This window comes from Pezoporus occidentalis, unplaced genomic scaffold (assembly GCF_034315485.1).
Source record: "Pezoporus occidentalis ecotype Australia unplaced genomic scaffold, CSIRO_AGI_Poc_V1 ctg12, whole genome shotgun sequence".
Taxonomy (NCBI): Eukaryota; Metazoa; Chordata; class Aves; order Psittaciformes; family Psittacidae; genus Pezoporus; species Pezoporus occidentalis.
The window spans coordinates 396,602-423,551 of record NW_026912994.1 but is presented as its reverse complement, the minus strand read 5'-3'; the positions used below and the strand labels follow the sequence as shown (position 1 = coordinate 423,551).

Genomic DNA, 26,950 nt, shown 5'->3' with positions numbered 1-26,950 from the left:
GGGAGAAATGTCTCACTAACCCCTTCCTTGAAACCTCTGATATTAGAGAATGGGTTTTCCCAGCCATATAGAATCATAGAATCATAGAATAGTTAGGGTTGGAAAGGACTTTAAGATCATCTAGTTCCAACCCCCCTGCCATGGGCAGGGACACCTCACACAAAACCATGCCACCCAAGGCTTCGTCCAACCTGGTCTTGAACACCACCAGGGATGGAGCATTCACAGCCTCCCTGGGCAACCCATTCCAGTGCCTCACCACCCTCACAGTAAAGAACTTCCTCCTTATATCCAATCTAAACTTCCCCTGTTTAAGTTTAAACTCATTACCCCTTGTCCTATCACTACAGTCCCTAATGAATAGTCCATTCCCAGTACCTCTATAGGCCCCCTTCAGATACTGGAAGGCTGCTATGAGGTCTCCACACAGCCTTCTCTTCTCCAGGGTAAACAGCCCCAACTTTCTTAGCCTAAAAATCTAATATCTAAATATCTTATAGGCTAAAATACTATTTAAACTATGAGGGCTCTTAACATGCCAAATTTCAGTTCATGTACAAGTAGTGCAACTGCCCTCAGGCCTTCATGCAGAATTTATTCAAATATATCTCTATTTAGATTTCTGCTCTGTGCCAGTGAGTACCTGCTGTCCAGGCTCCAAGGCCCTCATCAGACCCTCTCAAATTAAGGACTTCTTTCTCTTCAGTAAAATTTTTACTTTTGTAAAGTTCACTTCACTTGTTTTCTTTATGCAAAATATGCCCTCTCTTAAGCATAAAACAATAGGGATACAGGTTACTCAGTGGCTTTATTTTTACTGAAAAGGACCTTTGATTAAAAATAAGGTTGAAAATCAGTGTGTTAGAACATTGCTTCCTAAGCACAAATGAACATAAATCACTCCTTTCTGCACTGTTGAGGACTCCAAACAAGTGTAATTACTAATATCAAAATTTACTGCCCCTTTTATTCAGCCTGTTCATTCTTCTAAAAAATATATGCTTGGGTTAGAACTGTTCAAGAAGTTAAAGTGTTTATTATTTTAAAAGCTGTTAGTGAATTTTTTATGGAAATGTACAAGTTTGGAGAAGACCTGTCCTTTTTTTGGTGCAGGTTTCACCTTAGGAAGGGAGGCATCTGGAGGCTTATGCACTTGGGCATATGGTTTTGAACAAAAAAGCTCCCATGTATTGATGAATTGAATGATCAGTCTATCTACCTGTCTAACTCTATACTGAAATTGCTTTGTTTTTATATTTTTATAAATAGTAAATATATGTTATGCCATAGAATGAATGAACTTGCTGTCCATCACTGTTATTTACACCTGTACAGTAGATGAACACATGTGAGACTGACACTGGGACACTTATTCCAAGATGTATTTAATTACTATAGAAAGTGAAACAGTTTGAAGAAGAGATCTAAAGATATTCTCTCCAGTATAATCAATAGACTAGTTCTGAGGGCATTTGTCTGTGACAGAAGAGATTGATCAAGCTTCTCTATCCTAAAACACAACATCTTTCGTGTCAGAAGTGATTAACAAAATATCAGGCTATCATTTAGCACTTTGGAGTTTTCCTGGTTCTGTCTCAGTGGGTAAGTAAATTTTTAATTGTTTTCAATTGTTAAAGCAATCAGACAGGAAAACACCTTCCCGTGTGGATCAACAGCAGTTACTCAACCTGAAGTAGGCTATTTTTGGGAAGTTGTATAGTCTATAAACTGTTATGCAGATAATCACAGTGCGGAGTTGGGCTATAACAGCAGTGAGCCCCTGAGGGAGTTCAAAGGCAAAAATCCCACTTAATGGATGGATTTGTATGGTGTATTTTTTGTGACAATCATATTTTTTCTTGAAACATTTCTGAAGCACTAATTTTAGCAATGATTACATGAACCAGTGATAACAGTGGAGGCCAAAATGATGTTTCCTATGCTTATGTACACATATGGCCACCTGTGCTACCTTTTACAGGATTGTAATGCTTTAGCGTTATCATCAATTTAGCCCCATTGAAAGCAACATCAGTATTAATGTATGTTAAGGTTGCCAAAGGCATACCTTGTCCCCGTGTGCTGACCAGCTGTAAGGTTTTAAATCTGAGAACCTTACAAAAGGGTCTTTCAGAAAGCCTGTGCTTCACTACCAAGGAAGGATTTCTCAGCAAACCTGATTTAAAGAAGCCAGAATAAAGTTGTCTGCATTAGAGGTCTTAAAAAACCAAAATCCAATACCGCTGCAAAAACCAGACTTTCAGAGACAGCTTGTTTTCCAGCTAGTCATTGTACATACAAGTACTATTTAGCGTCTCTGCCACCAGCCTTTCTGAGTGGTAAAGAAGATCCTTCCAGCACAGTTTTTTGGCCATGTGAATACTTCTGTGCCAGGGTTCATTGGTTGCGGCACAAGGCTGACAAGGCACAGCTCATCATGTCCCCTCGCATCCTGCTGGCACATAGAGGATGCTTGGTATTCTCAGGAGGCAATCTGCAAGCTCAGACCTAAGAGAAAAGATGAAATTGCTTTGAAACAGCAGATGGATAGTATTATCAGGAGTGTATTAATAAGAGAAAGTGTCTACACACCTGTGCAGACTATAGGTAATAGCAAACAGAACAAGAGATGTTAGTGGATGACAGACATTATGAAGCAGCAGGAAAACTGTGGCTGATTTTCATGACTAAGATATCAGTTGAGAAAATATAGAAAGAATAAGCAAAGCAAAGGGGGGTGGTAGTAGATTTATGATTTATGTCAGAGTTATTTGTACTGCAAGGCAGCAATCATGTCAAGAGGAGAAAATAGTTATAAAATTCCTCTGGGAGATGTGTAGCTTGTGCTGGGATCATAGTCTACAACTCAAATCCAGCTATCCTGAAGTACATTAGTATCTTTAAGACTAATGTCCTCACAAAAAAGCATACTCTAGGGACAGGGATTAAGTCAAACTTCAGCCCTCCACATCTGAGCACTGGTGCTCCCATGTGGCACTTGTCTTTGACTGTGATAACTTAAGGATACACCAGATATTCACTCCTATGAGGTGTGTTGCAGTGGGCAGGATTACACTGGTGCTGTGCTAGGAGGTAAGCACTGGGCAGGCACAAGTGAGTCCTGCCTGTTGCTGTTTCAGCATGTGCTGACACACCAGGTAGGACAGGTCATGTTCCTGCACAGGTACCCCCACTCAGGGAGTGGAGGTTGAACAAAATGCATCTTTGCTCCAGACTGGGAATGCTATGAGCTACTCCAGCATTCCCAGTGTAATTGTTCACAGTGGTTTACTACAGATTTCTTTTACAGGATCTAATGGTATGATTAGTCCAGGCAAAGGACTGAACATTGCTTGAAACTAGACGATTTCTATATTCAACAATTATGAGTGAGGCTTTTAAAGGACATTATAGGAGAGAAGAAGCCCAAATACTTCAGGAATGTTATAGGGTGTGGGTGGCTGAGTCCCACCGGTGCATACAAGACTTTGTTGGAGAAAAAGACAACTTTCTGGGGTGATTATGGGCTAGCTCAGGGAGTAGGAAAGGTTTCTTTTACCTTTATTTTTATTCTTTATACATATTCAGAAAATGAAATGTCCACATATTTTAGCACTTAAAGAATGAGTTGCAAGTACACTGGGGTAGGAAATAGCCTCCTCTTCATTTACCTTGTATTTCTTGCAAAAAAGAAACAAGGAACTAATTAGATTTCACCCTGTTTATGTCTTTGTTGCTAGCTCTAATCTCAACATCTAATAAAAGAACAGAACAACTGGCTCTGTGAATTTTTATACTTTTCTTTCTCCAGCCCATTAAGAAACGAACAGAGTTGATGATAAGGTAGCCTGAGTGAATCAAAGTATCTATGCTGTCTTATTGAGGGAGGCTGAGTCACAGTCAACTAATTTTATAGCATACCCATAGCTGATTATAAAGTAAATAATTGGAGAAAAGGGAAAAAGAAAAGTTTTAAAAATAATCTCTGAAAGGTGTTTGTGAATCTGCATGTTCTGGCAGCTGGACCAGTCAACAGATTACATGTGACTAATGCAGTGAGGTTTAATAATGCTAATTCTAAAGAATTTATTAAGTTATGAATAACAAAACAGTAACATAGCTATTAAATATACTAGTGACTGAGTTTTACTTCCCTCTGTGTTTCATATAGGTCTGGAGAAAATCAATGAGATAAAAAATTTGCATGATAGTCAAACATCAGCAAAAGACAACTTTAAACAGAGATGAGAAGCAATCAGGTGATAAGACATCCTTCCTGTGAAGGAGTTGTCTAGATGAGATCCCAAGTCATTCTCCATATTTACTATTAAATGAATTATAGAGCTATTAATTCAGGAAATTCTGAGAATCCTTTTGTCTCTGTATCATCTAGATTTCTTTTCATAGACTTTTTCTTTCTGAGACAAATTAAAAATAATCAGCCATTTAAAAAATTAAGAGCAAGTAAGACTGTGAGTCTGAGATGGGGAATGCCTTTTATTAGCATAAGGAGGAGGAAAAGTTGGGGTATCCACCAGTTTATGGAAAGAGCAATAACTACTGAACTGATGAGGCATTATCAAGATACTTCATGAGGGAACATTTACCGAAATTGTCAACACACAAAGCTGTCAAGGGACAGTTGAGTTGTAAAATGCTCCAGCTACCACAGGAGAGGCAGTACATTATTGCGGTATGCAGATAAATTGCTATCGAGCTCATGGAAGCTGCTTTGTGAACAAAATATGGGAATAAGATAAACTTGCTCTCAATTGATGAATTAATATAAAACCAGCAAAATGAGCAGAGCATACTACTACAACCCTTCAACTATATTAGGCAATCAATTTTTTTCTTTCAATATGTAGACTATTCCCTTGCAGCTCCCTGTGGATGCCATGCAGTATGAACACAGCAATCAAAGTAATAGATGTCAGAATAATCAAAATAATATGTGCCAGAAAGAAACAAATGAGTACATATATTCATTAAGTAAATCTAAGAGCTTAACACACCAAACTCTTTCCAGAAAAGCTGTACAAACAACTGCACGCGCTAACACACGGGTTTACTGGTGTTTCAAAATCAGATGAAAAAATATTCTTCAAACTAATCCATTTTTTTCAGATTTATAGAATCATAGAATGGTTTGGGCTGGAAAGGACCTTAAGATCACCAAGTTCCAACCCCCCTGCCATGGGCAGGGATGCCTCTCCCTAGACCAAGCCCAAGGCTCTGTCCAACCTGGCCCTGAACACTGCCAGGGATGGAGCGCTCACCACTTTTCTGGGTAGCCTGTTCCAGTGCCTCACCATCCTCACAGTAAAGAACTTCCTCTTTATATCCAATCTAAACTTTCCCTGTTTAAGTTTAAACCCATTACCCCTTGTCCTGTCACTACAGTCCCTAATGAATAGTCCATCCCCAGTGTCCCTATAGGCCCCCTCCAGATACTGGAAGGCTGCTATGAGGTCACCACGCAGCCTTATCTTCTCCAGGGTAAACAGCCCCAACTTTCTCAACCTATCTTCATACAGGAGCTGTTCCAGCCCCTTGATCATCCTCGAGGCACTCCTCTGGTCTTGTCCCAGCAGCATTTCTACTGAGGTCAAAACACATAGTGTAGATGCCACAATGAAATTAATAAATGTCATAACTGAAGGAAAAGTACATTACTTTGAAGAAAACTTAAAAATCATGAAATGAGCAGTATATCCTGCCAACCAAGCATTAAAGACAATATCCATTCTTGTTGTGGATTGGGCATCAGCAATGTACAACGCTAAACCTCCATCTGTGAGAGGACAAGAAGATTGCCTCATCCAGGAAGAAAGTAGTCAAAAAGTCAGAACAAACCTGCAACCGTCCAAGGAAACAGATTTGTAGATAAAATCAGACAAACCAATAATCTGGCTGCCTTGAGAAATTTTCCCAACTTTTCAAAGAGGTACAGTATAAATCAGTGAAAACTTAACAAAATGGTACTTCTCACAGTATTCTCAGCCTTTTGAAGCAGCAAGCCTATGTCACAGAAAAAAAAAAAAAAGAAGGGGGGGAGGAATATATTGTCATGAAAGAGCCATTTCCAAAGCCACAAACATTTTATTAGGGTACAGAAGTGGTCTAGGAAGAAGTAGCTAACAGAAACAAAATTCTGTCCTTAGTGAGGTTAGTGCAGGATAGACTTTTCCTTCTTCTCTTCACCTACATTTTTATGATAAAGAAGGTGTAACATTTTGGAAGTGAATGGATCCTTACCTGATTGAAACCAAAGTGTGAGATTTCAAGTATTGCTCAACTAAAATACAAGTAGTCTAAATCCCACCAGCAATACCTTGTATCCACGTGTGTCTGTGTGTGTATTCATTTGACTTCAGAGTTTACAGGGAAGATGGAGAAAGACTCAGCATTTTTATTACACTCCTATTTACTATATTGGCTTTTGTTCCAGTTATGAGTTGCACTGTAGTTACTGGGTCTGGATTGTGAGCCATGAGGTCTCGGTACAGATCTCAGCTCCATCAAAACATTTTCTGCATGACCTTGAGCCACTTCACGACTCCGTCCCATCAGTAAAACAGAATGATGATGCTTCCTCTCTTCAGCAATTTGTCTTGTCAATTTAGGAGCAAACACTGATTTGTGTTGACTACTTGCAGCTCCTATCGATTGCAAAGGAGGTTAGATGTATAGAATACTTCTTCGGATTTGGCATTTGGAGACAAAATAACTTTGAAGAACTGGACCTTTAAAGCAAATATTTTGGCCATGAATATCCTTTATATACTGTTATGAACAGTGTCTAAGAAAAGGATCCTCAATTTGAGTACAGCACAGAGTAATAAATAGCTGTTAAGAAGTTTAAAAAGGACAATAGTGTACACACTGGGCAGGTCATTGGAAATAGACAGATCCTTGAGAGATGCAGTAGAAAGGCAGCTCTCTCACGCCAAACACATTTTATAAGCTGTATAACTTTGAAAACAAAAATTAATTTTCATCAGAAGATTTAAAGGCAAATGCTAAAATTATTTCCCTACTAAACTTCAAAGTCCAAAAATCCAGTACTGACATACTGATACTGCTCAGGAAAGTCACAAACATACCCAGTTCTCTCACCTGCAGGCTGCAACAGCTGCCCACTTCTGCCTTAGTTATGAAAGAACTATCATTGCAGTTCATAATCCTGTTGCCTTTAAGATAAAAAGGAGTGGAACAAAAAAGTTATCAGAAACTGTAGAAATAACTGTACAACCCAGCTATTAGCTTTGCTTTGACAGCACAAAATCAGATGAAATCAGACTTCACTTGTTATTCAAACAATACAAACTGGTTTAATTCCAGACAATGGGGCCAATGGAGTTACTTGATTTTGACAAAAATGTAAATAAGCAGGAAATAAAATATTAACCTGTAAACAGCTTTTGATAATTAAAGACAATACTGGGAGAGAAACATGTTGTAAAAGTTGTGCCTCTCCCTTTGGGAACTGTTACTGCTTACTTGCCATAGCCAGGGAGTGTTGGTTTTACTTCCATAGGAAAGCATTCAGCATGGTACTGTTTGTTTGCACACTGCTATAAACACCTGTTGTGCTTTCCACAGAACAAAGATGAGGAGCCAGCATAAACCCAGTGTGATTTCTAAAGACACAGGAATCTCTGTGACCCAGCCCAAGCCCAAGAGTCTGATCCCTGCAAGCTGTTTCCAGACCAGATGCCCTGGAGCTTCACACTGTGGGCGTCTGCACACCTCCTGTGCTTGTGGACCCAGAGGGTGACAGGTGTCCTGGGGTGCCAGGGGGTTCCTGGGGACATGAGTGTCATGTCTGAAGTCTGACAAAGGGAGAGCTTGCTGTCAGTTGTAGAGACATGAAGCAGGGAAGTGGGAAAGGTCCTCAATTAGTCTTTTTGAAATACTCATGGGGAAATGTTTTCTCAGCTCCAGCAGATTTTTGCTTAAGGCATGGACATTCTAAGGCATTCAGATTTTTCAGCAGAAGATCCAATTGAGATCATGGGTTGCTTGTGGGTAGCACAAGCAGACAAAAGAGAATACATAGTGAAAGGAAAACCAGGATTTATAAAATTGCAAGATACATTGAATAATTTTTGCCATGCTAGACTATTCTCATTTACTTTTTTAAATCAAATTAGACCATTTGGATTGTTTGAGAATGAACTGTCTTTTCCTGCTGGCTGTAGGCCCCTAGTCTTCCCCTCACACCATCTTCTCCACCTCAGGATATGCTCAAATTTTTTATGTGTTTCAGATCTGAGGAAAATCCAGTGGAGTGAATGTGCAAACAATTAATTATACCTCATTTTACTATATATGTAACACCTTGCAGTGACGCTCCAGTGGATTTCAGGAGCCCCCAAGGGAGGCTGGTGCCTTTGCAGGAAGCTCATATCCCAGTGAAAAGGTTTTTCAATGGTATGCAAAGGCTCCAGAGGAGATTGGGAGCAATTCCATCTTGAAGGTGATGTTTCAAGCAACTATCTTTTTTTTTAAGATAAATACTTTTGTCTAAAATGCCTCTGTTAAAAACTATTGTCTTTTTCTTTTGATTGACTCGTTTACAGAAATTCTTCTGAGAAAAGTCTGACAAGCTCTGTGTTGTTTCAGCCCTCCCACATCTATGATTCACTGAGCTGCTTTTGTCCCTGATGCTTTACTTTATCTTCTACGAGACAGCAGCTACAGACATTACTGGTAACACTTTCATGTTTCTTAGTCACAGGAAATAATGTAAAACCCCCAAATAATGAGAATACCCTCTGTCATTGGGAGCTTCATTCCCTAAAACAAGACTACAGAAGATTATAAAGTTCTTCCTTGGTCTTTAAAGGATTTTCTCATCTTCTCCTTCTTAATAAGGCATCTGCAAAAAGCTGTTTGGCCAGGCATTCGTTATTCATGGTTAAATTCTTATGGGATTAGTAGGTTTGTTAAGAGTACAAAAGTAAACAGCATATGGCTCTGTTCATAACTTTATAATGTCACAACACAATCTGTCAGAATTTAAGCGGTTTCATTTACTTGAAGTTCACATTATAAAAAAAAAAACACAAAAATCCCAAACAAAACCCCAGCCTTATGAATCCTTTTGCATCACCTAAGAGACAGCAAGCTATTTCTTAATTCTTGTTCTGTGTTCCCATCTTAATAAGAATGTCTATCCATAGTACATTCAGGAACAAAAATACAGTGGAAAATACAGTTACTTAGCTACTAGGAGCTAAAAGGTCATTTCCCCTTGATGAAAAGCTTGTTCTATCAGATAAGTAGCTGCTACACTCCCTAAAACTGGCAACCCTTCAAAGGGTTTCGGAAATTAAAGGTATTGTTTGAGGATAAAGGCGATAGGTCATTTGCTTTGTGTTTAGTTCTGCAAAACCTCCTAGGTGACCCTTTGATATTGAAGTGAAGAGCTTTTTAAATTGTTTTATCTTCATAGAGCTAACAAGTGCTGGCTTACAACCACTTTTAAGACTCTAAGAAACTCCACTGGAATTAAATTTTGTAAAATATTGCAATGTATTGCCATTAAAGGGGGAGTGCCTCCACAGACTTTGCCAGAGCTGTATCCATAATCACTCACAACATTATTCACTGGTCCCACCGCTTTTCTCATGTTTTCTTTTTTGTTATTTATTAAGTCTGGTTTTACTAGTTGAATAATGTCTACTATTTTACCAGTTTACTAATGATTTTCGATGTATTCCTGCAGTAGATTAATAAAGCTGTATAAACAAGCTGCATATGTAAAATTTATGTCCTCTTCGAACTCTACGCTAGACTAAAATAAGCCTTACATTTAATGTGTACAGTAGTAGAAAAATTATTCATGAACTTTTTATTGCCAGAGACTGTATAGCTGTGTATTATTATATGTGTAATTAACTAATCTATAATATCGCTGCGATATACCATGCATATACTTATTTCCCTAGAGGAATAGATTCTTAAAGTTTTTTCTGCTTTTATGCTTCATTTTGTATATCCCATTTTGGGGAAAATGTTATGAGTAATTTCTTTATTAAAAAAAAAAAAAAAAGGAAAAAAATCCACTAATGGACAATAATCACTGTGTGCTGTAAGCCTGCTTGGTTATCACTGTGACCTTCTTCATTACCTTAGCTGTTTATTTTAACATTACTTCCATTCTGTATTGGAGATATTTTCTAATAATAGCCCTCTATCCCTCTAACCCACATTCAGAAGTTAATGTAAACAAGATCATCTCAGTTTAAAATACACATGAACTCTATCTCCCAAATAACTATCAGATAATTAAAAAGTACAAAAACCTTACCTAATGGAGCTGACTCACTGCTAATGGCCAACAAGGAAATCCAACCGGGGTAAGCAACAAGTTGGAGATGCTGATGGGAAGGGTTGCTGTATAGTGTCCATGATAGGTTTTGTCCATGTATCTGATGTTGCTTAGAAGTTAACTTTTGAAGTACTAAACTTTGCAGGAAAAGCCATCAGCCTGACTGCTTTTTTTTTTTTTTTTCCCTTTTCAATACACTTTCTTGGAGGGGGGTTAATGTGTCCTGAATCCCACAGTTCCAAGACGGAAGTCCTCCAGCTATGTACAAACCACATTAGTCTGCCGTCGTCGTTCCCCCCCCACCCCCCCCCCCCAAGTGCCCCATTCCCCAAGCAGAGAGCATGTGTCTTTGCAGCTGCTCTGCCCGCAGCTGCTCTGGTTCACACACCAGTAACACACCCGCGTGCACGCGCAGAGGATGAGGACATCATGTACCCTCAGTGTAGGTGGTTGGAAAAAGTCTGAGAGAAATTAGGCTGCTAAACCAGGCATGCCTGCTCATGGGGATTTTAAAGCAGTCAACCCTGACTTCAGAATATTGCACTCATATCTGCCGTGTACATGAGAGGGGTTTAAAAAATGCTAAAATATAAGCTTGCAAATTGTTTTTTACATCAGATTTCTGGATGTACACGCATGCAAAATTGATACAGGAGTGGTCTGTGCAGTGCAAACAGGCCTGAAGGTTTGTATTTTGGGTTGCTGCCTGGTGTTTCAGAGAACAGTCCTTAGCTGCTGGAATAAAGTGCAGCAGCATTTGCTCTGCCAACCCACTCTGAAAATGAGATGTATGTTTCAGAAGGTCAGCTCACCAGCAATAGTAACATAAATAGAAAACAGAAGGTAGCAGCAGTGAAAGAATTCAATCACTCACATTGCTCAAACACATTTTTCTAATGTTTAGTCTCTTTGGGAAATGCACTGTTGCTACCACGTGGGTCCTTTGTGCTACTTGTAGTAGGTGTGAACATTGTTTATTGTCTGACAATGCATATTGCCAGCTTAATGCACAATATGAAGAATTTGCTATTAAATCATATGCTATAGTCTGATGTTCATGGCATTTTATTTGGAAATTATTGTATCCCCACTGACTGTTCAGTGTTTTCCATAGCTGCCAGCACTTCTTTTCTTCAACTTGTCAAGTTTGATTATTTTGTGTTTGTTTGTTTAAGTGAGGATATTGTGAATTATCTGATAACAGTGTAATACACAAGGCTGTAAACATTCCATGCAAATCACTGTGAGGAATATTTCATCTCAAATCATAAACAAAGCCATTAAAAATATTTTGCAGTACAGCCAAGGAGTTTCAAATGTTCATTTGGCATAACTACATCCCTTGAGGAGTTATACCACTAGATTCCTTGAGGGACACGTAGGTTACTTAAGAAGAAACTTCTAAAACTTTTTCCTTGATTTTGATTTTGGATTTCGATGTTGTAAAATCACTTTTAGTAGTCTCATTGGATTAGCTGTTTCACAGGCCTGACTTGTAGCCCTTTGAGATTCTCTGGGAGTCTTTCCATTGGTTTTATTGATGTTTAGATTATATTCTTTCAAAATCATTAAGACTCCAAGCCCAGTATTTCTGATATATTTTTTTCCTAAGAGATCTCCATCCATTTCTTGAGTACAAATGTATGACAAATGACAAAAATCCAGTTTATTTTAAACAGGTCACAATTTCTACCTTTACATGGCTTTCTCAGTTAATGTTTGAATTTATTTGTGGCTGTATCTACACACTGATAGGGGCCTAATCTTCTTTGACTCTTAAGTTTTAGCCTAAAAGGCATAGCTTTAATGTTTAACATAGAGACTGAAATCTGCTGCGGCTTGAGATTTATCCTTACCAAAATATTGGCAACCAAAGCCAATATATAACATAGCAAGAGAACTTTCCACAAACAATCCAGCTTTGTTGGTCTTTTGGATACTGAAAGAGTAAGTAACCAGGCAAAATAATGTAAGTGGAAGGTGTTTAGGGCAACAGGAGAATAGGGACAATTTTGTAGATTTGCTTATCCCCTTACCTATTGCCTCTCTAAGCAGGTTGTAATTGGGGGAAGCTTTTGAAAGTGGTTACTGCTGGTAAAGATAAAAGGAAGCTTCCTATCATCTCAGCCAAAAGTTTCCCTGTGTTGGTTATGGCTCCCTTCATACTGGGAGGACAAACAGCTCCAGGTCAGACAACGAGGTGCAAATATTCCCCATTTCCCCATATTCTCCCAGCCTAAGGCAAGACCTTGCTGATGTCAGAAAAACAGTGAACAATACCTTCTCCCTCCAAGCATTAATCTAAAAAAATCATGGGAAATTAAACCCATGTAGAACCTGCATAAAAATGCTGGAAAATACTCTCACAGTTTTCACACCATTAACCTTACTATAAGGAGAACCTGAAACTCCCCCAGAATTTGGTGTAGTCAAGTGTGGCTAGTGAACACTTTAAACAATTAGCTTCACTGTACAAAAAGACAACACAACACTGAAGGCCTGGCACCAGTCCATCTTGTATTAATTGTCAATGGTAGGGATGGATATATGGTGGGTCAAAATAAGTCAAAACGCAACAGCTGGAAGTTGGCAGCAGCATTTCAGACTTGGCCAAAAATTGTCTGATGGATATGCATGTTAGGTATTCAGAGCTCTTCACTTTATAAGAAACAGTCTTTGCCTGAAATATCCTACTTGGCAAATTGGTGCTGCAATACTGGTGATGGGCTGGAGAAGCTGTGATGACTCAGGGCAGAGAGGAATGGGCAGCCCAGGGGGAAATAAGCAGTTGTAGGAGGGCTGTGAGAAGAGTATCAAGAACAACAATCTCTGCTTTTTACTTCAGATGCAGACCCAAACCTCAGGATGGGACTTTATGATAACACGATGATGAAAATGCAAATACCTTGAAGGCCTCCAAAGACGTGACTTCCTGACACTGTTCCAAGCCTGTTCAGGCTTCTGAGTCAGTGTAGGAGGTTTAATTGTTGCATGCAGAAGTCCTGGATATAGTGACTTTTTGAGGGATGAATCCATTACTCAGGTATCTTCTGAAGGTAATGTGGAAGTGTTCATCTACTTCGATGTCCCCAGGAAGGAGAAAGGTATACCTTGTTCCTCTTCTTTCCTTTTGCACTTGAGCCAGCAAGAAGTTGTACAATCCTTTTAAGCTCTGACACACTCATTAGAAACTGATCTAAAAATGACAGTCCAGGTTTATTTCCTTCTGCTTCCTCTGAGAAATACTCTTGCTATGAGGTTGTCCCTTGGAGTGGCTTTCTAAATAGGGAAGAGATTTATTATTCACAGGTGACATGGAGAGCATGACCCTGCCTCTACACACATTTTCCTAGTAGTAGAGAGTCCTTCAGAGGGAAAATATGTCTTCACTAAATAGTATAAAATTTTATGAGTCTGAGTTTACACATTTATATGTGCCCAAACCCTCCTCTGTGCTTTTTCCCCCTTGTTTTGTCTGATCAAAAATAACTTGCCAAGTCCAGTGACAAGGAATAAACGTGCTGTGTTCCCAGGGCAATCCCTTCTCTGCTGATATGAGTAACTGTGTCCACATCTAGCAATACTTTCTGCAGATTCCGAGAAGGTGGGAAGGTTGGTATAATGGATTTTAGCTTAGTCCCAGGCATCTCACACAAAATTTCTCTTAAAAGGGTTGAGAAGGAGTTCAGACCTGGGATTCTTTCTCTCTGCTGTTGGCTTTTATTTTTTTTTAGTCATCTCTGTCCACATATTTTACAGACATGCCAAACACACTTACTGTAATCAAAGTGTGTTTATATTCATACACCTTGTTAGCCCAAACAACTACTCTATTTTACAACTCTCATTTCAAGACTACTCAGCTGAGTGACATTAAATGGGAAGAACATCTCAGTTTATGCCTAGTTTGGGGAAATAAAGAGTAGTCACACGGTTATTAGAATTTGTTTTTTCCTCTGTTTTGTGTTCTGGTGTACAGAATACAGCATTTGTGTTTCTTCATAAAATAATATGAGAAATACACATGCCTGCAGGGATATGAACTTATTGGCATCATGGAGACAAGGTGGGATGGCTCCTGTGACTGGAGTGATGGAATGGAAGGATACATGCTCTTCAGGAAGGACAGGCAGGGAAGACAAGGAGAGGCTGTGTCTCTCTATGTCAGTGACCATCTGGAGTGCATGGAGCTTTACCTGGGGGTGGATGAGGAACTGACTGAGAGCTTATGGGTCTACTACAGTGTCACCTGTCCCTGCTCTCCTTTTAATCCTGACTCATTCCTTATACGAAAACATAGTCACCCCAGCTGTGGGAGAATGGAGAGTGATTTTTACATCCAGTCATTCAGTGCGTTTATTTTTCAGGTTTTAATTCCCTTGTGGGAGAACTCTGATGGCTTTCAGTGTATCAGCTCTCATTAGCCAGTGAACCTAATAATGGGCATTCAGACTCTGCAGAGATTTAGTGAAGAAACCTATTCATTATCTCCAGGTTTTTTAAGGGTATACAGAACATGAGTGCTTTGCTCTGAGACAGTCTTAGTGAACTTACTAGTGAAATTAGATCAGTTCCTTGTAATTATGCTGTCCTTGGTATGGCTCAAAGTTGGATGTGACCCCTGACCTGATGTGGTGCACCCATAGCTCTGGGTGAGCAGGGGAATGAATGTCTGTTTTGTTCTCCTGACTGTTTTGCCATGTGTGTTGCTCTGCCTATCTGAACTTCAGCTGTGTGCAGTGTGCCTTACTAAATTTGCATCATGCACCATCCCTGGTATTTTCAGGTGGTAACCTCTGCCAAGGTACGTGAGCTATACATGAGCCAAGCACCCTGAAAGACTCATGTGTGCTGGTGCATGGTCATGACTGACGTGTGCATTCTTCATACAAGTTCCTTTCTTTGTTGGAAAACAGCAAACTATTGCAGAGATGTCACTATAAATCACATCTGTAATTCACTTCTTCTCCAGGGTGCCCCAAGACATGTTTAAGAGAATGGTTGTCATTGCTCAGCAGCTCAAACCCAAAAATTACTTTTCTATGTGAAGAGAGTGACAATTAGCAAACAGTAATAAAAAGATGACACCTATGTCCAAACAGTGGATACTGGAACTGGCTGGAGATTTCTCATCAGAATCCATTTTTAGAAAAGTATATGTTTTCCACAAAATCGGTAGGAAGGAGATAAATTTTTTAGAAATCTTTTTTGTCCTTAGATCCTTTAATTTTTTGCGAGGTGCCTTGGTGCCTGAATCAGTCATGGTCCCGTGTTCCACAAGAAACTGCTTCAGCTTCTGTGAACATAATCTATTGTACAACCTGGGTAAAATGGATTACTTGATTTTAAAAAAGCCCTGCATTTTGATTGTTCTACTGCAAAATTAATACTAGTAAGTATGAAGGTATCAAAATGCTCTAATGGAACGGAAAGTGTCAAAACACTTTCACATTGGTGGACTAGTCCAATAAGAGAAGATAGGGAAGAGGAAATGGACTTTTTCTGAAAAACTTCTTTGCTTGTTCTCCCAAAGTCTTGGCTTATCTTGACTGGATAGTAAAAAGAAAGAGTAAGAAATCATAGCCTTGATTTTGGACACATAACACTAATATGAAAATCACTACTGCCAAGAAAAAATGCAGACTGAATTTTCTCATTGAGTAAACTTTCCATTTAGGAAACAGTTTCCTTTGAAATGACAACAAAAAAGGTATTTCACAGGAGTAACGGCAGTGGAAAGGTAAGAAGTGGAAAGGTGTTACTTCTACTTTGAATCATTCATTCAGTATTTTTCTGGAACTTTTCTTTTTGAAGAAATGAAAATTGTAAAGGGCAATCAGTGCAGTGTCTGTCCTTGGCCAGATCTTCCAATCAGGAGTAATAATGAGAATCAAAGCAAAACCACCAGGTTTAATGACAAAAGGTGGGAATTTGCCTTGGATTAAAAACAGTGTATAGCCAGCATTAAAACTGACTATCCATGTATCTGACATTTCTTCTTTCATCATCCTCCTTCTTGTCCATTCCTCGATCTTGCAAGAGAGTCTATGTGAGCCGGTATTGTAGTCAAAGAAATCTGTATTACTGCAAGTGGCCTAGGCAGGGCACTCTCGAATGAACCTGACAGTTGCTTCTGCTTCTTCAACACAGATATTGCCTCTTCAAGGCTTTTAGATTGCTGAACAAGCAAGGGATGTTAGAAGTAAATAAAAGATATAATATCTATACCAAAAATCCGATATAAATGGTACAAAAATGTAAAATCTGGCTAACTAGTGAATGAACTAAAATAAGTGGCAGACAAATGTGAGTGATACAGCATAGATCACTCCCTTAATTTGATTCAATTGCCTTTCTGCATTCATTCAAGAAAGAAAAATATTACAAATATTATTTGTTTTCAGAGATGATAGGTTAATCTAAGATTAATGTGGCATTTATAACTGTCAGTTTAACTCTAAAGATCAGTTTTAAGAGACAGGCATTCCTGCAGATTTAATAAGGACAGTTATATTTCTCCATAGGATGCTCCCCATAGTATATAATTTTAGGGTCTTTGATAAATTCCCTGGAGAAACCATCACTGTAAAGGAAACAGAGGCAAAAAAAAAAACCCACCTTTTTTTTTTTTAATTTTAAAATTCCCCCTTTCCTTCCCACCATCAGTCTCATACATAAATAGGAAATGAGTTTTAACTGTTTTGTTAAAACATTTGCAGTGGATCAAATAAGAATTTTATTTCAAGTTCCCAGTAACATCTGTTTCACTCTATAACCTTATCACAGAGTAGGTAGCTTTGAAGCAGACAGAGATTTATTCTGAAACATTTTTCTTTCATCTCTTTACAGTTCTGTTGGTGATTTTAAATGTTTGTGCAATTGGTACTTACATACAGTAAATGATAAATGATATATTACAACAACACCACCATGAAGCTGAATTGCTTTTTTTAGTGAATTTAGAGAATTTACTGCCTTGAAAGGTAACAGATTGATAGTACTAGTGAATTAAATCCTCTTTATCCCCAGAACAAGTATAATGTGGGCGTAGCAAATATTTTCCAGACCTATAAATCCGCCATAGCACCTCAACTATCATCCACAGGGACCTGCTGCTCCCTGTGTTTCTCTTTTGCTTTTTTCTTTTTTTCCCCCTAAAATTATTCCTCTAGGGATACAGATTACATAAATTTCAAGAACAGAAGGGTAGTGATACATCACATGAGCTTCTCTTTTCTGTATTAAACAGTAATTATCACTTATTTATACAAGAAAAGGTATGTGGGAATATCATGTGTTGGTGGTTAGTGGTGCCTTGGAGAGTGGAACAGGAGCTGCTGAAATACAGGTCATAAACAGTGAGCTTCCAGCCATGGATGGGACACTCACCTCTTAGAGAAACTCTTTTTTCAAAATCTCAGCTTTTTTTACTGCTAATATTGTCATAAATCCTCTAAATGCCTGCTGGCTTTAGCCCACCATAAAAATAACTGAAACTAGAGAAATGTTGGAAATACACGGCTGGATTATCTTGGATATATTTACTCCATTCTCTTAGTGAATTTATACACATCACTCTGTGGGAAAAGCATGTTTCCAACAGAGCTCAGAAAGACTTCACAGGAGTTACAGGCTAATTTATAGCCAGTCCAGTAATTTATTTGCCACAAGGCTTCCTCCATTCAGTGTTCTCAACCAGACATTTTGCAAATTCCAGATTTTCGTCTTCTGAGAAGGGTAAAAATCAAGTAATTACTGAATTTTTCTGAAGAACAATGGAGGAAAAAGCAGGTGTGAAATAAAAACAGAAGCACTTCAAACACATTATTTCAGCTCTTATAAATAACATCTCGTAAATTCATCCCTTGTGAAAAGATCACATGGAATACTAACCTTTGAAAACCTAGTAATATAAAATTAATAGAATACTACGTATTGCTACAGACTAGTAAAATTTTAGAGGTAATGAAGGTTCTAGAATAGGTTTTATTTTGTCCAGGGTTTGTTTTTTTTTTTTTTTTCACATAAACTGGAATCATAACTCTGCAAGCCTGTTTAGCTTTCTGGGAAGTAGGTAATGGGATCCTCTTTTATATACATAATCTATAAATAGACTTCTCAGGCTGTTTTTTTAATGCTTCTTTTCTTTTGGCCCAACTTTTCTGTTGTCATCCATTTCAAGAAGCATGGATATTTTTATGACTTTACTTTGGATTAGTTGTTCTTAGGCACTTTTAAAAGGGACATTTCACCTTCAGTAAAACAGCCCTTGGCTTCTGATAATTCATAAAATTCAGATCTTGCCTGCAGTCAGCTATCCTCATTGTTCCCTTCTAATGTTGCTCTTTTATCCTTTCAGTTTTGCTGGCAACCTGAGATTTGCTGTTAAGCACCCAACAATTCTGCAATCACTGCTTCTTGAGGTTTTTGAAAACAATACAAATACAGCAGAGAAAATATTTCATTTTCTAGTTTTATTTTTTAACTTGACACAAACTGATGGCAATGCAGGTATTCTAAATTAGTCTATCACAGCAAGTCTCATACAAGCGTTATTATATCTATTTATATAAACCCCAGAAAAACATTGTTGCTTTCTTAGGGACTTTAATCACATTTACCTGTTTGGGTTTTAGAGCATCAGTGTCGCATGATAGGTTTTACACAGCTGACTGCGTATTAATTGAATACTCTAATTCAACCTCTAATTCTACCTTTTAATGGTTGAAAGCCCATTAAAGCAGTTATTTCTCTAATAGCTGTGTAGAAAAGGTGATGTTGTTGTTTCATCCTGAATAATTCTTCTTCTCATCCTCTGACTAATCAGCCTGATGGACTTGCCAGGCTCTTTCCGTTTGAGTTCAGTGCCAGAACAGCACAAAACATTTTTTCAGAATTATGCTTGCAATGAAAGTAAGACAGATTTGCTCTGTGTACATTATCCACAATAAAACATTCCTCTGTTTTCTGTTAGCATACACAATTAGTCTAATACTATTAATTAGCCTAAATAATAGGCTACAAGTCTCTTGTCAACATTCAATATACTTTGAGAAAATTTGTGCCAAACCCTTTGCCTACCCATCTGGGCAGACTGGATGAAGCTAAGTAAGTTTGCACAGGAGCAAGGAGAGATTTTTTCTTTTTCCCCATCATGCACAGAGCTTTGTAAAACTCTTGTCCAAGTTGAAACCCACTAGGTTACAGGATGCTTTCCCTCTTCAGCTATAAAAAAAAGAAGCAGGCATTTGCACCTGAAGAATTTGCTTTTTACTTCCATGCTGTGAACCTGTTATCACTGCAGGTAATGCCAGTTTAGTGAAGAGTTAACTCAGTAAGTAGCATTAAGGGACATGTTGCTTATGATTATTTGTTATGCACATAGTAGAACTGACTAAATATCGGTGGCTAAATTATGACTAAATACCAGTGCCTAATTTTTCAAGGTACCTGATTTTATAACTCTATCTAAATGTTCTTTGCTCTTTTTTAGGCTTTCTAATGTACTAGAAATTGTCCATTTTTAAAAATTATTCAGCAATATGTCAGCTTACATTGTTGCTTGGCTTAAAGTCAAATGCAACAAATGCTTCGTTAAACAATTGATCTCAGACGAGAGAACAAAGTCATCCATCATCAAGTAGCAGGTTTTGTTTGTTTCCAAAATTGTTTGTCCTAGTTCTGGCTAGGATAGAGTTAATTTTCTTCTGAGTAGCTGGTACAGTGATGTGTTTTGGGTTTAGTATGAGGATAATGTTGATAACACACCAATGTTTTTAGTCGTTGCTAAGTAATGCTTATTCTGATCAAGGACTTTTCATGTATATAAAAGAGGATCCCATTACCTACTTCCCAGAAAGCTAAACAGGCTTGCAGTTATGATTCCAGTTTATGTGAAAAAAAAACCTTGGACAAAATAAAACTTTTCCGTCTCTCATGCTCTGCCAGTGAGGAGGGGCACAAGAAGCCAGGAGGGAGCAGAGACAGGGCACCAGACCCAAACTAGCCAAAGGGGTATTCTGTAACACAGAATGTCATGCTCAGTATAGAAACTGAGGGGGAGTTGACTGGGCATTAGTCACCAGGTGGTGAGCAATTGTATTGTGCACCATTAGGTCTCTTGTGTTTTATTCCTATTTCTCTTTTTTCATTTATTATTATTATTATTATTTCAATTATGAAACTGTTATTTTAACCTGCATGTTTTACTTTTTTTAATTCTCCTCTCCGTCCCACCAGGAGGGGTAGGGGAGCAAGGGAGTGGCTGCCTGGTATTTAGCTGCTGGCTGGGGTCAATTCACAACATTGTTTCAGTGCCATTTCCTTTGGCGATACATCTTAAACCTGTGACATTCAATAGCGTTACACAGCACTGAATCTACTGTATGTGTTTAAATGTAGACTAAATACCTGTATGAAAACCAAGAGCTTACACAGACCTTTTACAGCATTTTCGAGTGTATAATGGACATAAATTATTTAAGACATAAGCCAACTACTGTTCAGTTGAAGAAGAAACTTCTGTTATTCCCCCGGTGCTCATTATCAGGTTTGCTGAACTTTCCTCAGGAGCAGCTGGTGCTGGGCTGTGCTCGACAAAATGAGCAACAATCTGGCTTGTTGCATTGCAAATAAATCTCTCAAGTTTAGAGTGGGTCAAAGAGCAGAAATTGGTTGTTTCATGGTGTAGGAACTGTTGCATTAGCCATATTTTCAGAGTTTGGATTAAAAAAAAAAAAAAAAAAACAAACCAAAAAACACCAGAAAGCATTATTGCCCCTGACTAAGGATCCTGGCCCTAAAGAGCTGTGTAGTAGGTGCTGGGGATGAACAAATGAGGAATACGGCAAATCAGTGATATAAAGAAAATTCAGCAGCCATTTAGGGAAAGCACAGCCCATTTTGTAGCATGACTCAGTAAATCTAAGAATCTAATTCCTATTATATTACCCTTCTCTAATTGAAAAAAAAAAAAAAGAAAAGAAAAAAATTACTTAAATTTTTTGAAAGGTGAATTGATTTGTAGAGGGTTCAGTTTCACAAGCTCACAGACACATGAGAGTCGCTGTGGTTCAATAAATTAAACAAAAAATGGAAATACCTTTGGGTATTTTCTGAGTTTCTCTATGTTTTAAAATTGAGGTGAGTCAAATGATACCAAAGACAGTGAAATTTTGCAGGTTTTTTTGTCAAAATTCTTGAGAATTTTCTAGATTCTGTAGGTTTTTTTGGATGAAATATGAAGACCATTTTAAAACAGGTTTTTTTCTAAGACTGCCTTGTCAAAACTGAGTCCAAGTATAGCTGGAAAAAACTTGAGATTTTGTCCTAAAAGAGCAGTATGGATCCATGTTCTCTTGCCTAAATCCCACTAACAGTGCTACCAGGATGTGATAAAGCAGAGATATGACTCCAGAGAAATACATGACTGTCAGCTCCATAGATGTGTGTACAGACAGCTTCAAGCCTTTCATGAGATTTACTATTATTTTGTAAGGTGAAGACAAGATATACATGATATCTGCTACAATAGCAGAAGATCCAACAGCATGTCAAGAGCAGTGAGTGAAGGCATTGGCCACTCAAAAAAACTCATCAGGAATTTCTGGAACACCAGCAGCTTTTCAGCAATGCTTGCAAATCACAAATGTCACATTGTGATAGACTTCAAATAATTAAAAATGGCTAAATATGCTGCTTGTAAATGGGCTTGTTGAAAACTTTGATCACAGACAGAAAGGAATTCTTTTAAAAACCTACTGTTAAGAGTAGGTAAAAAGTTAATGAGAAACATGTAAATAATTAATTCTTCCTCTAGAGCCAGGAAAGATTTGTTGTTGCTGCTAATAGACTCACAATATAGGTTGTGTTGTCTTTTCTGAAGTAGGCAGAAAATAATTTATTGCGCCAATAGCTTTATTAGTGTTTGTATTCCCAGTAAAGAATATTTCCTGGATTAACTAAAGCAGCTTGCCTTGGTGATGTACACAGGATGGTAGGGCTAAATTGACACTTCAAAATAAACAGCATACTTCAGATCAAAAAAACATTGAAGGAAAAGATTCAAAAAGAAGTCTGGCACTTTGTGTTTGCAAGAAAGCAACTGCGAAGCACACAGAACTAGTTGAGATGATCCAATTGTAATACTGCATTAAAGCATGTCACCTTCATGCATGTGATGTCCTTTGAAGCAGCATCATCAGGAGAAGTAATACCCTTCCTTTACTTACACATGTAGAGTATGCAGAGTCATCACAGCTTGATGTCACTCAGGTCAAAAACACTTACATGATCCCAAGTGTTCAGACATGGTTATTTCACAACTGAACTGAAAATATACTCTCCCTATATTATTTGATAAATATTTTGGCAACATTACAATAATCTCTCATGTGACATTATGATACCAAGTAATGTGATAGCTCTCAGCTGTCCTGTTGAAAATAATTCCTACTTAGCTCTGCTGAATTTACAAATTTCATTCAAGCTTGCCGAATACATTCTCTGCATAGTATTAGAAGCTGTACTATCTCAGGGACAATAAACCAGGGGATAGCTTGGGGATAGGTAACAAGTTTAAAAAATGTGTAAAAATCGTCTTCCAAGTTCTTTCTGTATAAGGTAGACAATCAGCTCCTGGCATGGCTTCATTCAAGTGTGACAGACACTGATAATATTTAATTATAATTAACTTACAGTTTCTACTGCTGCTTCTGCTGCTGACAGAGAAAATGCACCATGGCTATCTGACACTATTAATTTGTAAATATAAGTGAATGAATATATTAGAAAGAAGGATTTTTTTTTTTTTTTTTGAGGGGTAAAGTTGGTTTCTGAGGCTAGGGAGGATTTACCACCATTCAGATGTAAAAATATACATTAACATTAAAAAGAATCTAATCTAATAGCCACCCAGAAAAAAAAAACCCTTAAGTATCCCCAGTGAGTCTTTTCAGCTGTGCTTGCACTGATCTTTACAGATCTGGCCTCTGGCAAGGCCCCAGCAGGGATGCTGCAGCCACACCTATGCCCATAATGTAATAGGACCTGGCCTAATCTTGCACCTATCCTCAGCCTTGCATTAATGAGCATTCCCCCAGTCTTCATATACCCTGTGACAAAATGGCCAAGTTCTTCATCCAAACTCACAATCCCCACCCAGCAGCATGTTGTTGTGTGTGGCGCTGTGCCATCTCCAGGCAAATCTTTGAAGCTGAGGTAACAGATGACATCTCTTCTGGATATTTCTTCCTGAAGAATTTTAAAATTCAGTAGCACCCAGCAGGAGCACAAGAAGCTGAATGACTTCATCCTTTTTTTGTTTTACCCCGTAGGGGTCTGAAATAGCTCCAGGCATCGATAGTTTTTATAACTTCATAAAAACTCAAAGCGATGATGGAGTTGAGGGAGTCTTGATTAGCTCCAGCAAGTCTTTCTCTGCAGAAAAAGGAAATCTCACAGTGTTTCATGTGAGGGCTGTTCCTCTTCTTCATTTAAGGGACAGTAACAGATTGTCTCCCCACATCAATGGATGCATGTTTAGCCTTGTTTCTGACTCCTTTGAAAGCTATTCTCTACTGATCCAATTGTTATCAAGTCTCTGGTCATTTGGAGGGTGGAGGGCAGCAAAAATGCTCAATGCAATACCAGACACATCATGATTGTTTGTGCCTTAGGCCACAGAAAACGACTGCCTTAACCGTGTTTAGCTGAGTTGATCCTCTTGTGGCTTTTCAGATCCTTTTTTGCAGAATACCATCTATGTATCACAGATACATTGTTACTGGAAATGGTTCGTATCAGAAATAAGCGTGGAAGGAAGCTACAATAAGTCTAACACACCCAACAGCAAGAAATTCTGCAGCATTTATACTTCCTGCAAGAAAAATTTCTCCTTCTTTGTCACATGCTGTTTCCCACATCTGGCCATGGCGTGCATCTCAACTTGTCAGTGGACGTTGCTATTTCTAGGTTTCTGCTTTGCAGGCTTGATGGGGAACTGTGTGTGACCTAGCAACAGATCTGTAAGAGCAAATAATATCAATCCTGATGAGAATAAAATTAATACATCTTTTACAGGGCACAGCTGCTATACTGGTGCTGCTCCCTGCACAGAAACATTATGAAAAATATTCCCTTTTTCCCTATTCATGCCACGCAAGGCAGTCATTTTTTTATTACATATCTACCTATCTATTACATAGAAAGCAGCCTGGAAAAGCATCAGTCAATATTAATAATAAAAACAATGAAGAATTACATGGTAAGGGCATACCAAGCATGTTCTAGTATGTACCAAAGAAGCTGTGGCTGAGAGTCACACCCGCTTTCATCTGTACAACCTCTCTGATCACTGTATTAAACAGCTGCCCAGTAGATGGTGGTGTTATTTCAACTACTTTGCTCTGTGCTCTCTGGGAAAGCAGTCAGACTGCACAAAACAGCTATGGGAAAAGCTGCTTCAGGTTTTTGCAGCTCCTAGGATGTCACTTATAGGTTGTTTCCTGCAGCATTCCGATATTCCTTCTTGTAGAAATAAATGTTTCTGAGATCTATACTAAATTAAACATTCTTACAATTGTCTTGATGAAGATGCCAGTGACAGGAGGAAGGGTGCCATCTCACAAACAGGAAGAAATATTTTTTTGAAGAATCTCTTTTCCAGAAATTTCAGTGTGCTACAAGCTGCACTCCAGCCCTGGTCTGGTAGTGTAAGTACCTCCTTCTGGGACTTCCAGTCTTCTCCAAAGCTTATGCGGGATACCTTAATTATTCATGTTTCTTTGCAGCAATACCCTGTCCTTTCTTTCTCAGTTCTTGTAACGTTTTTATTCTTCTTTGCTCCTGCCCCTCCTGAGCAGATACTTCATTAGATTTTCTCACTCTTGCGTCTCTTTTTGCAGTCTATACTGTGTCCTTTTCCTTGTCAAGATGCTGGCCGCATCTAGATATATAATACTTCAGCTCCTGGCTGTTTGGCTGTCATGGAATAAGATCTCATGAAAGAGCAGTAAATCCCATCACAGATTTGACAGTGTTTCCCCTTTGGATGGGAGCTTGAGGGGTGAAATAGCATTTTAGGATGGAGTCTCTCTCTACAAGCACTAGATCAAGTTGTACTTAATCTTTTTGCTAACTTTAAAAACTGTCATAGCTGTTGCAGCATGACAGGGTCAGTCATCAGCTGGAAGTGATCATCCAAAGGCAGTTTGATATATTTGTCTGCTCAGTGGATGATATTGAGTCAATTGCAGTCTGACACAATATCTGGAGACTAGCTTATATTTGCGGTTTGGCATAACTCGTACATTCAGTGCATACTTTTTGAGTTGTTCTGTGTATTTAGCTAGCTGGCATGTATCTTCATGAATACTTAATATGAGCTCAAAGTCTGAAACACCATGCAAGTAATTTTCCTGATGCCAGCATGAGTGGATATTTTTTATACTTGTTTAGGTCTCAGTGTTTCCATATTGTAATGCTAAAAAAAAAAAAATAACTGATTACAAATATTATATACTACCTAGAAAACTTAGGACCAACCCTGTTTCTTGGATATGGCAACACCTTTAGGAAGACCTAGGAGTCCAAGCAACTTTTGACACGAGTGCCCTTAATGACCTACAGTAAAATAGAGTTCAAAAAAAAAAATATATCTATGTCAACATACTTTTGCTCAAACTCTTTAATCATGAACTGAGCTGCTGCACTTCTTACACCACCACTAGCCCAGGCAGACCTGTGGCTGGATGCAGGGGGAGGCTGGCACAGGTTGGCCACCCTCAAGCCAGCTAGTCTGCTGCTGCTCCTGTATCCTGCATCTCCTGGGAACTGCAAAGACATGCTGCACACCAGGACGTTTGTATGACAGACCAGCATCTCCTCAGCATCGCATACCACAAAGAGCATCTGACCTCTCCAAGACAGTATGGCTGTTGCTGTGTGGCTGCAAACCTGTCCACCATTGGGCAGTTTCCTCCAAATGGTGCCAAAGGCAGGAGTCCGCATCCTCTCATCATTCTTTAGGGTCTGACAGCTTCCATGGAGGAGTGCTCCTCCAGTTGCACTGCCTCATAGAGCTCCCACAAGCCTTTATTCCCATTCCCTGCCCCTTCCCAGGGAGTGAAGAGATGGCTCCAAGTCAGCAGCTCACTTGCAGTGTGCTTTGCCTAAGGCTGCATTTGTTTCCTTCAGACAGGCTGCATGGAGATGGCAGTGGTCTTGCCACCTCTGGCACCTCTGGCCCTAGTGGGAGCTCCCATAAATCTCAGAGTTTTAGGGCACCTGCAGTGCAGACACAGCTTAAATCTGTGCACAGGACCCAACCTTCTGTTTCCAGTGTGTCCCCTCAACCACCACAGCCCACACACAGTCAGGGGGCAGTTGTTAGTGTAGTGCTGTAGCCTGAGTTGCAGTTATCCCAAGGAGACAGCCATTCACATCCACTTATCCATGCAGGGTAAGGTATAAAGATGTAGAACACATGAGAATGAGGCTGATTGAGAAGAACAGAATATATTTTTTTTTAATATGAGGCAATTTATATGTAAAATATTGGTAATAAAAAAAAAGCCTTAAATACAATATTCAAATTTTAGCAATAAAAATCCT

General features: G+C 38.7%; 1 protein-coding gene across 1 annotated transcript in view; it reads right to left on the bottom strand.

The window, feature by feature from the left end:
- LOC134157804 (von Willebrand factor D and EGF domain-containing protein-like) overlaps positions 1-26,347 on the bottom strand; it is a 199,922-nt gene extending 173,575 nt beyond the window's left edge. The window contains 2 exon segments of the mRNA XM_062607159.1: positions 10,319-10,404; positions 26,010-26,347. Of these exon segments, the coding sequence (XP_062463143.1) occupies positions 10,319-10,404; positions 26,010-26,347 (424 nt within the window).
- Between the last annotated feature and the right edge of the window lie 603 nt (positions 26,348-26,950).